This window comes from Mercenaria mercenaria, chromosome 8 (genome assembly GCF_021730395.1).
Source record: "Mercenaria mercenaria strain notata chromosome 8, MADL_Memer_1, whole genome shotgun sequence".
NCBI classification, from domain to species: Eukaryota; Metazoa; Mollusca; class Bivalvia; order Venerida; family Veneridae; genus Mercenaria; species Mercenaria mercenaria.
The window spans coordinates 21,187,381-21,202,789 of record NC_069368.1 but is presented as its reverse complement, the minus strand read 5'-3'; the positions used below and the strand labels follow the sequence as shown (position 1 = coordinate 21,202,789).

The 15,409-nt window shown below is 36.3% G+C and overlaps 1 protein-coding gene across 1 annotated transcript in view; it reads right to left on the bottom strand.

Moving 5' to 3' along the window:
* Nucleotides 1–4,848: 4,848 nt before the first annotated feature.
* LOC123522909 (uncharacterized) overlaps nucleotides 4,849–15,409 on the bottom strand; it is a 50,907-nt gene continuing 40,346 nt past the window's right edge. The window contains exons 5-9 of the mRNA XM_045300420.2: nucleotides 13,741–13,952; nucleotides 12,535–12,688; nucleotides 9,999–10,331; nucleotides 7,949–8,281; nucleotides 4,849–7,460 (exon numbers count right to left, since the gene is read on the bottom strand). Coding sequence (XP_045156355.2) covers nucleotides 7,288–7,460; nucleotides 7,949–8,281; nucleotides 9,999–10,331; nucleotides 12,535–12,688; nucleotides 13,741–13,952 — 1,205 coding nt within the window. The 3' untranslated portion in view covers nucleotides 4,849–7,287. The remainder of the gene's footprint in view (nucleotides 7,461–7,948; nucleotides 8,282–9,998; nucleotides 10,332–12,534; nucleotides 12,689–13,740; nucleotides 13,953–15,409) is intronic.

Genomic DNA, 15,409 nt, shown 5'->3' with positions numbered 1-15,409 from the left:
GCTGTTAGTCGGGGTTTATATACGCCTGAAATGGGGTTTACATACGCCTTAAGTGGGGTTTACATACGCTTTAAGTGGGGTTTACATACGCCTTAAGTGGGGTTTACATACGCTTTAAGTGGGGTTTACATACGCCTTAAGTGGGGTTTTTACATACACCTTAAGTGGGGTTTACATACGCTTTAAGTGGGGTTTACATACGCCATAAGTTGGGTTTATATACGCTTTAATTAGATCTTTTTCAACGCCTACATCTTCTAAGGTTTGATTTATTACTTCATTGTTGTTTGCGAGCTGGTATGCTTTAAACTGCATTAATTTCATTTTTCATTTTTATACATTTCTTTGTACTTCTGAAATAGTGCATCATAAAACAACGTTCACTGTGGTTTATTGAATCTGTGTTTTTGTTTTGATGGATGGAGTTTTCATCAAGCTGTTGCCCTTTTCTAACTTATAAAAACATAATATGAGCCGTGCCATGAGAAAACCAACATAGTGGGTTTGCGACCAGCAAGGATCCAGACCAGCCTGCGCATCCGCGCAGTCTGGTCAGGCTCCATGCTGTTCGCTAACGGTTTCTCCAATTCCAGTAGGCTTTAAAAGCGAACAGCATGGAGCCTGACCAGACTGCGCGGATGCGCAGGCTGGTCTGGATCCATGCTGGTCGCAAAGCCACTATGTTGGTTTTCTCATGGCACGGCTCATATGTTTCTGATGAATTGCTCTTGAAATTGCGACCGCGGTAATATTGGATTTTAATATATTTTAAGTTATTTAAGGTAGTTCGCCACGTTAGGATATTTTTTTTACAATTTAGAATTTGATACAAGCGTGATTTCTAAAATCTTTAGAATATACTTAGGAAGTTCGGCAAATAAAAAATATACGGTCGTGTGCTTGATTTTTTTTTTGTTATACTAATTTGAAAAAATGGACCTCATACAAGTTTTCATAATGGCAGTCTATTTGGGCTATGTGACATTTTTAGAGAAAACTGTCTACATGAATAAGAGGATGCCACCATAAAAAAACTGTTTGCGAAAAGCATATGTCCGATGACGGCTTGTCGGGGCAATGGGTATGTAATATTGAATATTGTGACCTTGGCATTTGATTAAATACCCTAAAAAATTCTAGATTCCTCTGTTGATCACAGGCAACCATCATGTGACGATCGAAAGACATAGGCCCAAGCTTTTTCAGTAATTGATCAGACACTGTTATCAGACTCAAGGCTTGGTTACTTTTACCATAACCCTTGTGTTACTGACCCCAAAATAATACGAGTCATCTCGTGACCACAGAAATCATTAAAAATTTGAAAGCCCAAAAGTGCTTTAGATATTGATCGGAAACCATTTGAGCCGTACCATGGGAAAACCAACATAGTGCTGCGACCAGCTGATCCAGTCCAACTGCGATCCACGAAGTCTGCAGATCCAGCTGTTACGCTTTCAAGTCCATAAAACTTACGTTACTGTTAGCGCAACACATGAATCCTACCAGACTCCGATGCGCAGGCTGTTAAATCATGTGGTCCAAAGAGCTCATGTTGGTTTCTATCCGGCTCATTTAGAGTGACCGTGACCTTCGACCAATAGGGGCCATCAGCTCCTGCATGAAAGGGGCATTATAAGCAAAAAAGTTACTGAAATGCGAGTTACCGCACTTTTTACGCAGTTAACCTACACTAACTCTACACTTTTTGTTTCAAATGACAGTCTATTTTTTTTGATCAGCCTTAAACGAGTAATCGTTTACGATCCTTGCTATCCAGCGATTCTTAAGTCTAAATGGCCAAATAACACAGTGAAGCGATGTAGTTCCATAGATTTCTCAAACTTCAAACAGTTCACTGCAAAATGAAATTAAGTTGCGTGAATTCCCTTTGCTATGACCAATATACGATGTAATCTGTCATATTTATGACTTGTAATTGTGCAATACTCGAATGTAACTCATTAAGCATAAATGTGCATTTTATGAATTGCGCAGGCTTACAAAGCTTGCGTAACATCCAGCGAAAGACAAAAAATAGTTCCACAGGGCTCCAGATAAGATGCGTATTAGCGTAAATTACGTATAGAAATAATGCAAATACGCATGTCTAATAATTTCTAAACATATATGAAATTACAGAAATGCACACAATGCTTTTTTAAAAACAAAATCTGAATCATCTGGATGCGTTAGGTAACATAGCCGATCCCGATCAGCCTTAATTCTCCCACATTGAACGTATACACGCATCGTATGATTTCTATAAACTTTGCGTGGGTTTCTACACACACACATGAATTTTGCAGTCAGTAAACGGATAAATTATCGGAAGAAGAAGCTCTTACTGGTTTGTTTAGTTACTACAGATATTAAAAATGATTTTAATTCTTATTTTTCGAGAAATAAACAAATCGGCGAAACATTAAATTGTATTTTCTTGTAGTTTTTGAAATCGAAAGTAGATCGTCTATGTTTGGCGAAATGAAACAACTTTTTTATGAAAAGATTTAAATAAGAGGTAATTTAACCGTAAACTTCAATGTCAGATACTGCCATTTGCTGCTAAATGTCTTCGTATCATCACAATTTGTAAAATATATTGTTCAAACTGGAGAAAAGTGTAATCGTATCCGGATATAATATTTTGGGTAAATATCGAGCTGTGTTATGAAATATTTAAGAAAAAAAAACTAAAAACAAACTGAAACTGGTAGACTATACTGTCAGTACATCAATCATTAGCCGACTCAGGTCATTCAGGCCTTTGATTTCTTTTTCTTACGAATGCATGCCTTACAACAGGAGATAAGGACGTGTACAGTATCTATGCTTTCGGTTAAGAGAGTAAAATGTGTTTTTGTTTATTGGTGCAAAATGGTGAAAAAATGTTGACATGTTTCCCAGAAACATTAAAATTCTTCAAAAAATTATCTTTTACTGTGTCAATAATGTCCATGTTTTGGCAAGATTAATTCTCCATCACTGACTTCTAACCAGGGTCTATGATTGGCTAACTTCTTGTTTCCCTTGCCCTTCAAAGGTCACAGAAAGAAAACACGAGTTTGAAAATATTTCATTTATTGGTTAAATATTCCATTTCATTCAAACTATTCAAATATTACATGTATTTGAAATATGAAAAGAAAAGTAACGATTATGAACATTTTTATACAGAATTACACGATCACGTGGCTCTTAATTGAGGTAGAACATATATTTGCGTTTATACCAGCAGATCAACATGTATATTGTAATTTCATACACACAATATAAATACAAAAGGATTTCAGACATTCAAATTATACTGATTCAGAATTATGCAATTTTCTCGTAACTCCGATACTTTTAACTGCAAATAGCATTACACTACCCCAGCAATAAATCTAACAAAATCACCAGAAAGAAACATAATATTTAGAATCGCCGTCATTGAACAATCTACGTACATTTGTAATCATTGACATGGTGATCCTCACCCTCTGGATCAACCAGAGGCTTATCTCCGGATCAACCAGAGGCTTATCTCTGGATCAACCAGACGCTTATCTCCGAGTCAGACAGACGCTTTCTGTAATTGAACTTTTGGACAAGTTCTCCAAAACGAGGACCTTGGGAACATCATCTTTTTGGAAATGAGCTATATTATTATGTTATTAAGTTGTACTTACACACACATTGTAAATATTTCTTACGATGATATAATCATAGGCTGCTCCACTAGTTTTAAAAAAGAACTTTACTGGTCAAAATTTTCATTTGTATTTATGCTATTTTATTAGATGCTTTTTTTACAGAATGCACTTACTTTTAGAAATGGACAACGGTGAGAAGGTACGAAGCATACAACCATGTGAAAAAGGACCATGTCGCAATATGGCTTATCAGTGGGAAAAACGTTTAGATTTCTAAACTTCGCCATTATTTCAATATATTGAAGCACATATACTTGCTACATATGTAATAAACTGTCGTAATTTCAAACAATGGACACATACATTTGCTACTTATTATCTATCCTGAAAATTAGGTAAAATGTAGTCCAAAAGAGACAATGCAAACAAAACTTAAGAAACAAACTGTTATTAGTGAACTCCCTGTAAACATGATTGTTACATATATTTTCTTGGCACCACCGTTTTTCACATACGCTTTGGTTTAATTGTGTTAAATATCTAAGTCTCATATACGTATGTAACATCTGGAAGACCTTTTAAATGATTCAGTTAAGAAAATATATAGTAGAAACTAATTTAGTAATCAATGTGTAATGGTTACATAACCAAATGAAAAATACGTTAAATACAATAAAATACAATCTTCAATTTTTTTGACTCACATACTAGTTTATTATGGAAGTGAATCTATTAAATAGACTATTTAGTTGGTAAAGGTAAAGTTTGTTGATCACTTATTAACTGTCTAATGAAATAGGTTATTGCTTTCCTCTACGGCAAAACTTAATTTCGTTACAATGTCAGTAACATAACCTATACATATGGTAAAGAGGACATGTACAATTTGAATAAGGAAATGGTCCGCAATTTTCCGAAATTTTGAAGGTTTATAACACCATAAACTACCTTGCTTCTACTATATAGATGACAAATCGAAGAACATATGAGCCGTGCCATGAGAAAACCAACATAGTGAGTATGCGACCAGCATGGATTTAGACCAGCCTGCGCATCCGCGCAGTCTGGTCAGGCTCCATGCTGTTCGCTTTTAAAGCCTATTGGAATTGGCGAAACTATTAGCGAACAGCATGGATCCTGACCAGACTGCGCGGATGCGCAGGCTGGTCTGGATCCATGCTGGTCGCATACCCACTATGTTGGTTTTCCCATGGCACGGCTCAATATGTCACCTTATGCATGAAAAAAAATTCTGAATAACCGCATGTATATATAAATTGTATAAATATTTTCGCCATTTTGTGTTCAAAAACATCATAGCTCAGACTGTCATTTTCAAAATTCTTTAGAATGGAGCTGCCTGTCACAATACAGTTTAAGGTCTGTCATATGTTTACAACTATGGTTCGTGATGGAGGACTCCATTTAGATAAAAGTTTTGTTTTCTGGCACTTAAAATGCCCATGGAGTCATGCGGTAATTAAAGAAATAAGTTATGTAACTGTAATAAAGTTTTTTTTAACGTTTTCTGTCATATTTCATTAAATTATACAGCAATGTGATAAAAACAATTAATTTCATACGCTGTCTAAAATTTTCAGTGGAATTAAAAAAAAAACAACAACAAAAAACATGACCATTTTCTAATGTAAACTTAGTCCAACTCAGTCGTAATTATCACTTTCATTTCATTTCAGTCTGATATTACGTCTAATTCAGTCATGCCTGAAAACAGGCATATCGTTAGTGATTCACATTCTAACACAAATTTTAAGCTTCAGAGTAGAAGAAATGAAATAAATATCTTAATTAATTAGCTATATAAATTTTGTCAAAAATGCTGCTTGTGTTTCATAAGTAATTATGATCAGGCAGAAAAAAAATCCGTATTGTACCTTTTGTATTGTATGTTGCCGGGCTACTTTCATTTAATATGCATTGCCTGACACAGCGCACACAAAAAACTTAATTCCTATTTTATCATCGACAAACATTGAAGATTTCGTTCCATAGAAAAAGGTGAAGGTATATAATAAAAGGATCATAACAACAGTATCAAAATCTGGGATTTTGTATACGGCTCTCGTGTATTTTGCAAGTACGGATTACACTCGGCGCTGTTGCGTCTCGTGATATCCAATCTGGCAACATCCACTCGAGCCAAATACAGCATTCCCGATCGAGCTACTATTGTAATAACCCTATCTTACTGTAGGTGATATATTTATCTCATGAATAAAATCATACGTATCTGTACGTAAAAGCAGATGTAAATTTCGAAAAATAGAATGAATCATAACGCAAACATTCAAATGGAAAAAAAACACATACACAATTTCAAACAGGTCATACACAAAGCCAAAAACACTATACACATGCTCAGTCGTAATGTGATCCTATGAACACTACTTTCTCTATGAAATATTGCAAAATATTTAGACAAAATGTAAGAACTTAAAAACTCAAATACCATTTCGTCGAGTTTTTGCACATCATTATATCTTTTATCTCAATTCTTACAAAACTATGGTTTTTTTCCCAGTAAGTTTTGATGATGTAAACATGTAAGTTTTCTTGAAAGTAAACAAATGCTCTTATATAATACATTTTGCTACTGTAAATAAACCGTAGTTTAAAATAACTTCACTTGCAGTGAAAGCATAAAGTAAACTAAGCTAAAAAAATGTAACAACGTGACACTGTTCGATTACGTTACGTTCGAGAAAAATCTTGCACAACGATAAATCAAGTTTACAAAAAGGAATATGAACTTAGCTGTGTTTAAAAATTAAACAGGAAAGCTTTTGCCATTCCTTTACCGGAATAAATACTATACAACCGCAGCAAATTGTATATAGACATAACAGTTATATTTGTGTCATTGTTACTGTTTCGAGACCGTAACAAATGTCATATACCTTTACATCAAGTTTTACTAATTTAAGGTACTAATAAACTTTGATAATGTGGCAGTTGACCTAAATACAATCGACACTGTTTAATTTCCAATACAGGTAAATCCAATATTTGCTTTACAATAGATCTATGACGGATTATCATTGAATACCCCTGTACTTATTGGACTCAACTGCCACATTATCAAAGTTTATTAGTAACTTTGACAGATTAATAACAAAAGCAAATGAAACACAGAAATTGTTCATGCCTGCATTTTTGTACATCTAGTTCATCTAAATGATTGAAATACCCAATGAACAAAATCTATAACATATCACTTATTTTCGTACATTTACTTCACTTCGTAAATGTCAATTAAACTCTCTTACAAGACCACGGAGATACCCTGTATATTATTTGTAACATATTAACCCTTAGCCTGCTGCAGGCGAATTTAACAGCCTTTGCAAACAGCTTGGAACCAGATCAGACGCCGATTAAATCGGCGTCTGATCAGGTTCCAAGCTGTTTGCTACTCTGACAATATTTCTTCCAATTTTGGAGCAAATTGAATGAACTTTACAATTTTAGCAGACGACATTTCCAGCAGACGACAATTTATCTAGCATGCTAAAAGTTAAAGCTGACAAGTCCCAGAATGCACAAATTCAATGGTAAGCGAGTAGTCCGACTTAACCGACATGTTGTGTACGTTTTAAAATTGGTCTGAAAACGTATGTATACCGTCTCACGTTCATAAAGTGTTCTCTGGCACACATGCTGTTTTCACGTAGTCGTAACAGTGGCCAGGCTCGCATTCGATTTCATATACAAGGGGACCCGTATCTAGACAATAAACAACCAACGTGCAAGGTCCATGAGGATGGGGATGAATTGTAAACTGTCGCTTTCCTTCGCAGTAAGTGCCTAGAAGAAATTCAAAAGAAATAATAAATGAACATTTAACCAAACTGTGTTTCATATTGTGAAACACACGAACTATTTTATAGGTTTAAAACGGTTCCTATAAAGAAGAACATATTTGACAAACGTACATCTCTGCTGTTGGTTAGTTTGTTTTCCAGCTTTAAGTATATTTGATATTTGAGGTACATGTCACGTGCTAACAAGCGCGGATATGTGTAATAATAGACGTCAGTTTGGCCTTTTGTTTCAGTTTCTAACCACCACAATTTTACATAATTTATATCATACATACTCGTGTATTTATTCCCCATACACTTTAAAGCTCTAATATATATCAACAAAAGAATCATCCGCGAAGGGTTTATTTTTCATTTGATCCTTTATAGTATAATCCTTTATAGTATGATCTTGATCAGACAGTGCTTATATGTTTTATGTAAGTACTAAATTCTTGAAATGAATATGTAAAGATGCAACAAACTACTTACTGGGTACAACCTTTAACGTGACGTCACTACTAGTTTCTTGAATCACTTGAGGGTGAAAAGTCTGATCTTTTATCTCACACCGGAAGTCAGCACCATCCTCATACATGGTTGGATTGAATTCTAAACTACTGTTAATTACAGTGGAACAGTTCTTCCGGGTAATATTATTGGCCGGTTGCACACTAAAGTCCATAAATTTTGTGTTGTACTCTGGTTTGAATTTCCAGACGACTGTTGCGTCCGATCCCCAAACTTCGGTAACACAACGCAAAGATATCTTCCTGTCTTCAACTATAGCATGAGGTAGAGTAATAACTGGCTCAGGCATGTAAACTGAAATTATTCAATCAATCTAATTTAATATTAAAATGTAATTGAATACTTATTTCAAGCACCGCCAATAAATCAGATTAAAACATTTGCGGTAATGAAGTTGTAAGCATTCTTGTTTACCGTTCCGGTACCATTCGGGCAATAATGTAGCCATACGAGCACCTGATTTTCCATTCATACCGGAGAATACCGAAATCGCATCCGGAGAATACGTAGTCAAACGGAAACTTCCGATTGTCATTTCGGCATTTTTCGGACGATTATGTAGCTATACAAGCACCTGACTTTCCATTCATACCGGAGAATACCGAAATCGCATTCGGGCAATAATGTAGTCAAACGGAAATTTTGGGTGTACTACCTTAGTAAATACTTTTAATAAGGGCTGAGAAGACTTGTGAACCAGTCTTAAGAATGACAAAATTTTAAGACTTTCAAAGGATTATTCAACTATCGATATATAGTTTCAGATGTGAAAAAGATTAGGTTTCATTTCCATTAACGTTAACATTTATAAAAAGTTGAATATATTTTTTTAGAAATTAACATCATTTTAAGACCTTCATGTTAGGATAATCTTGATGATAAACCGCGCCTTTGGCCTAACAGTGATCGCGGAGCGTCTAATAATACTTACCTGATCGTATCTTATGCACAACGAATGATGTAAACATGCAATATATTAATATTTATTTCTAATTACAATCGTTGGGATGTTTTGACAGCCTCAGATATAATTTGCACATGTGTCTGTAACTGGTACACGTGTTAAATTTTTCAAAGGATGACATTTGAATGATTGTTTTGTTTTTAGATATGTCATTTAATGATATAAACAAGAAAACATATAAATCATCCATGTAGGCGTATAGATATGCTATTATAATGAAACAATGTACAGTATAATTCCTAGTGGTTTGGGTAACTGATTTGGAATCATTTAGCATCTAGGAGGGAGATCTGGGTATTTTCCTCGAATCTTGTAAACCTAGAAAGCAGCCATATGACCTATATAATTGTGATGGAAAGCCCAACAAAAAGTAACACATCAACAACAAAAAATAAACACCCCCCCCCCCCCCCCCCCCCGAAAAAGAAAAAAAAATACACACCAGAAACAAATAAAAAAACCAAAACAACAACAACAAAAAAAGCCAAGAATATCAGTAATTTAGGCCTACTTTAAACTTAGAGTTGTGGTTAATTCGCATTACTATTAACACACATAAACTATTATCAGGAATAAAAATGCATATTTTGAAATGAATTTATATTTGTATCCGAAAAATTACCTAAAATGATTCAAAGTGATTTCAAACATGAAGATTTTGCAAAAAGATTATAATCAGATTATTTTCATATCTAAGTACGATCTTTAAAGAGACCCTTTTGGAAGCATAGAATGCATCAGAGTACAATTCATGACAGACTGTTTGATAGAGTCTGTTCATAAGAGACTTAATGAAATCTGACTGCAATATACAAGACCTCTCACGCCTTCCAGTACCAGTTGATGCGGAACTATTTTGCGCAGAAACATTGAAAAGGCCCCATGACGCCAAGAAATACAAACAATACTGAATCCATGTTGGGACCGACATTGTATGGCCGACAAACTACTCTTACACTGTGAGACTAAAGACACGAACATGTATAATAACAGAAGATTATTACACCGGTTAATAAGCTTAACTATAATGAAATAGATAAAACTTACTCGATATATTTGCCCTTGTAGTGGCTGTTTCTTCTGCATTTGCCATTGCACATGTAAAATTTGTCAATTCTGCACACAAAAACGGGTCAAATGTTAGAGTTAATGTGACATCATTGTCAACAATGCTGATTACATGAGTCACATTCGGATAAAATTTAAAAACTTCCACTTCATTTTCTTCGTTTAACACGGCAACACCAACGGGCTCATATCCATCTTTGAATTGTCGTCTGATTGTAAGCGTTCTCCAATCACCTTGGTGACGACCTTCACATCTCAGTGTCACAGATTTGACTTCATCGGGATGATACAGAATGTCTGACATAGTTACAGCTGTTAAAAGAAAAACATGTTATATGAATGTTTTCAGAGGCAAAAATGATTAACCGATTGAAAACAGACATAATGAGGAAATGAGCCGTGCCATGGGAAAACCAACATAGTGGCATCCGCGCAGTCTGGTCAGGATCCATGCTGTTCGCTTTCAAAGCCTATTGGAATTAGAGAAACTGTTAGCGAACAGCATGGATCCTGACCAGACTGCGCGGATGCGCAGGCTGGTCTGGATCCATGCTGGTCGCAAACGCACTATGTTGGTTATCTCATGGCGCGGCCCAAATTATAACAGTCAAATTCAAAATGACCTTTCGGGAAAGGTTAAACGCGTATTCATTGCAGTTGAGACATTCGAGCTTAATAGGTTTCAGACAGTCACGTGAAGAATTTAACTATGGTTTCTAATTTATTGATTATTAGTTTAATAGTATTTGAGCCGCACCATGAGAAAATCAACATAGTGGCTTTGCGACCAGCATGGATCCATGTTGTTCGCTTTCAAAGCCTAATGCAGTTAGAGAAACCGTTAGCGAACAGGATGGATCCTGGACAGACTGCGGGGATGCGCAGCCTGATTTGGATCCATGCTGGTCGCAAAGCCACTATGTTGGTTTTTGCATGGCGTGGCTCATTTAAATGAACTTACTTCCTTCGTGTATTTATTTTTTCGAAAACGAAGTGAAAACATGTTAAATTTTAGTTGAAAAAATAATAACAAAGTTACTGTTTTATATATGTAGCACAGACACTTGGGGCCAGGAATCCCCATCCACCCCACTGTCCTCCGCCCCTGCAAAAGTTTAGCGAATATTTTGTAGCATTTGACACGTACTGCACATAGGTGGCGATCATAAAACGCATTATTTTACAATTTCAGCGTGTTTTAGGAGACACTGATGGTGAAAACTGCTTTTTAAAACACGCTGAAATTGTAAACAAGAGGGTCATGATGACCCTGGATCGCTCACCTGAGTAATATGAGGTACATGTTTCAAATGTCAAAGATTTTCCGATGTACAATCAAGTTACCCCTGGGGCGGGGCCAATTTTACCGCGGGGGTCATGATTTGAACTAATTTTGTAGAAGTCTACTAGGCAATGTTACATATCAAATATCTAAGATCTAGGCCTTCTGGTATTTTTAGCAAATTTATGAAGATTTCCCTATGTACAATCAAGTAACCCCTGGCGGCTGGGTCAATTTGACCCTGGGGTCAAGATTTGAACAAATTTTGTAGAGGTCCACTAGGCAATGCTACATGTCATATATCTAAGCTCTAGGCCTTCTGGTTTATTTTTAGGAAATTTTGAAGATTTTTCTGTGTAAAATCAAGAGACCCCTGGGGCGGGGTCAATTTTGACCCCGTGGGTCATATTTGAACAAATTTTGTAGAGGTTCACTAGGCAATGCTATATATCAAATATCTAAGCTCCAGACCCTCTGGTTTATTTTTTAAAAATTTTTTGAATATTTTCCTATAGAAATCTATGTAAAATCAAGTGACCCCTGGGGCGGGGTCATTTGTGACCCCGGGGTCATGATTTGAATAACTTTAGTAGAGGTCCACTAGGCAATGCTACATGTCAAATATCTAAGCTCTAGGGCTTCTGGTTTTTGAGTAGAAGAATTTTTAAGATTTTCCTATGTAAAATCAAGTGACCCCTGGGGCGGGGTCAATTTGGTAGAGGTTCACTGGGCAATGCTTCACACCAAATATCTAAGCTTTAGGCTTCTGGTTTTTGAGAAGAAGATTTTTAAAAAATTTCCTTTCGGTTGCCATGGTAACCAGAGATCTGCATGGAATTCAATTCTTTAAATAATTTTTGTAGAGCTTCACCCAAGGAACATTCCTGTGAAGTTTGGATGAAATTGGCCTAGCGGTTTATGAGGAGATTTCGTTTAAAGTAAAAGTTTACGGACGCCGGGCGGTGAGTGATCAGAATAGCTCACCCTGAGCCTTTGGCTCAGGTGAGCTAAAATGTGTTAAATGGCCATCACCTATGTGCAGTACGTGTTAAAATGCTACAAAATATTCGCTAACCTTTGGCAGGGGCGGAGGACAGTAAGGAGGGTGAGGGTGAGGGTGAGTGTGGAGGTTGGGTGGGGGGAGGTGCGGGGGCTGACCCCAAGTGTCGGTGATATGAAGAGCACAATACATTACCCAATAATTGTCCTTATTAACTTTAAGAATAAACTTACATAAATTGCCTGACTTGTTATTAGTCGGATCTTTGGTTGATGAAACTATTGTTATATTTGTGCTCGGTTGCGTATTTACACTGCTTGTTGTGCTTGTTGTAGCTGAAGTTGTTGTCGTCACCACTGTTGTTGTTGTGGTTCGCCTGGTTGTTGGCTTGAATAAATGGAGCATTATGTATTAATCCAGTAAAGATTTTGTCAAAGGCTGCCAAAAACTAATTCGAAAAGTTTGAAGCCAGTCGCAAAACAAAAGGTTCTGAATGTTTAGACTGATAAATGATAAGGTTGTACTTAGAGATTGATCACAAAGTTCAGTTTTAAAAACCTTACAGCCGCATTCGTATACATTACATTGACAAAACCGGAAATCATCCACATACAGTTGAAATCGGTACCTCGAATTCTAAGGGATTGAGTGTTTTTACTTCGAGATAAACAAAATTCAACTTAAAATGATATTTTGTGCACGTGTTTTTTTTCGGGACGGGACTTAACAATGTCTTCGAGATCGCCGAAAGTTTGAGATCACATGAAGCGAGTTCGAGATATAGAGCTTCAACTGTATTATGTTTTGTTAGTTAAGAATCACTATGACAAAACTAATATCATTATAATGTATTCACTGCTAGAGAAGACCTCAGGCAAGACTCCAGAAATTATTTAGGACACGGACAAATGCCTTGGGGGAGACATGAACTTTCTACAAGCAAGCAGTAAAGCTTTCCGAGATGAAATCGATGCGGTATTCAAAGCCAGTGTGGCTAGGGACGAGTGAGTAGAAAAAAGGGGAGCAGCGGTCTAGTGGATAAGGTTTTTGCCGCTCAATCCAGGGGTTGTTGGTTCGAGCCCACTGGGGTCATGACCATGACTTCTCATATGTCACCAGTACTGGTTTTTTTCTAGGAAGCAGACTCGAGAGTGGTTCCAGTAAGCTTGAAACTTTCATCACAATAGAGCTAAAACAAATCAGTATAAACTAAAAAAATCGGCAATGGAATCCAAAGTGTACAGATCAAGAAGATGATTTTGAAGGCAATCGGTAATTGCCTTGCGTTTAAATACATATTCTCGTGTTTTGGCCGTATTGTAGCGGCTTTTCATTTTGGTCGGAAAATGCCGAGGTCGCATACGGAAAATGCGTAATTGAACGGAAATTTCCGACTTCCATTACAATGTACTACCGTAAATGATCGAGTCTAAAAATACCTGAGAGGTCTGTAAGGTTGAGGATTGCGTGGTTGTTGATGCTGTTGTTGTTGTCGTTGCTGAGATTGTAGCTGAGGTTACATGTTGTTTTGTTGTAGGTTTAGTGGTCTTTGTTGATACTGACAACGTTGATGTCAGTTTAGATGTAGGTGGTGCTGTAGATACAGGTTTAGTTGTAGTGTTTGGAACTGACGTGCTTGTTTCAATGGTAACTGAAGATACAAGAAAAACACGGTCAGTAGCTAGTTATAACTACGTCATCAAGAATATAAAACAGTCTTTACCATGTGTTGATATTAACCAATGACAAACGTATCTGTATAATCAAAACATTCACGGGTATGAAACGTTGCCTGCGGCACAAAATGTGCCGCACTGAAACGAAGGCATCGCGCCTCCGACGGCGCAGGCATTGCGCAGGATGTTTACAAAAATAACGAGCAAGGTGAGTAAAATTGAATGTTTTTGGTTATCGTCTTTTTACAGTAAAAACTTTTTAGAAATCGGGGAATGCAGCGGGATGTAGTTGTGTCTTGCCGACAAATCCATGCCCAGTTTGTGAAGAAATATGTAATATTGTTATTTTGCGCGTGTTTTTCATCGGATACAGTAACGTGAAAATTACAAAAGCAGTGAATATTCCGAGTCATTTCACCTCCTGCTGAAAAAGGAATGATGTATTTCTGTAGTATATCATATAAAGACATGATATCTGATCGACTGAGATAAAATACATGCCTAGGAAAAGGCATATCCCCTCGTTCTGCCGACTTTTCAGTCCAGTGCCGCAGACATCTCGATGGTGCCGCAGACATCGTGAGAGGCGCAGTCATCTTGAATACTGTTGTAGTCAGAATATGTGTCATTTCGACCTTCTAACATGTATTGAAGTACAAAAATATCAATAACAATTTTGTTCATCCAGTTATTGTAGTAGTAAGACAAATCTTCTCAATCCGAACGTTGTAATGTAAATAGAGTATTTCTTCTCGCTGTTTTTTGGAATGGGGCCAGGGAAAATTACGTCATTTTTTATCAATCTGGGATTCATTTTCTCACGTAAAATAGCAATACTCAATCAGCCCATTTGTAACAATTATTGATGCTTATAGTTCAAAAACAAGGTATGAAAACCAGAATTGGAGCACAAAAACTGTCATAACTTTTGTCATTATTCAACCAATTTTAATGTTTTTGTTTCAGCATCGAGTTTTTTTTCTTTACAGTTTGGGCGTACTCTTTTTATTATCGGCGAGCTGAATTTCAACCCCACCCTCTTCCCACCCTCCCCACTCCAAAAAAATAGGAATAAATAAATAAATGGTGAGATTCGCAGTTTTGGCGTTCCGAAAAAAAAGTTTTGTGTAGAAAAGAACTAATGAAAAAATTGTCCAAAATGGGGCTTAACTTGTTCAAATTATTTCTGAAATTCTACAAAAATATTAACGTATTTTACTCACCCTTTGTCGTTCAACTATGATTTAGGTCTGTGCACTGACTGTACACATAAAGTTTTCGTCTGATCATAAGGAGAAATGATTTTTTATTTTTATTTTTAATATACACTGAATACATGTACATCCATCTGAAAATATAATATAAACAACATATTTAACTATCAATAACTTCATTGCTTCTTTTCCACACAAAACTTGGAAACAGTAGCATT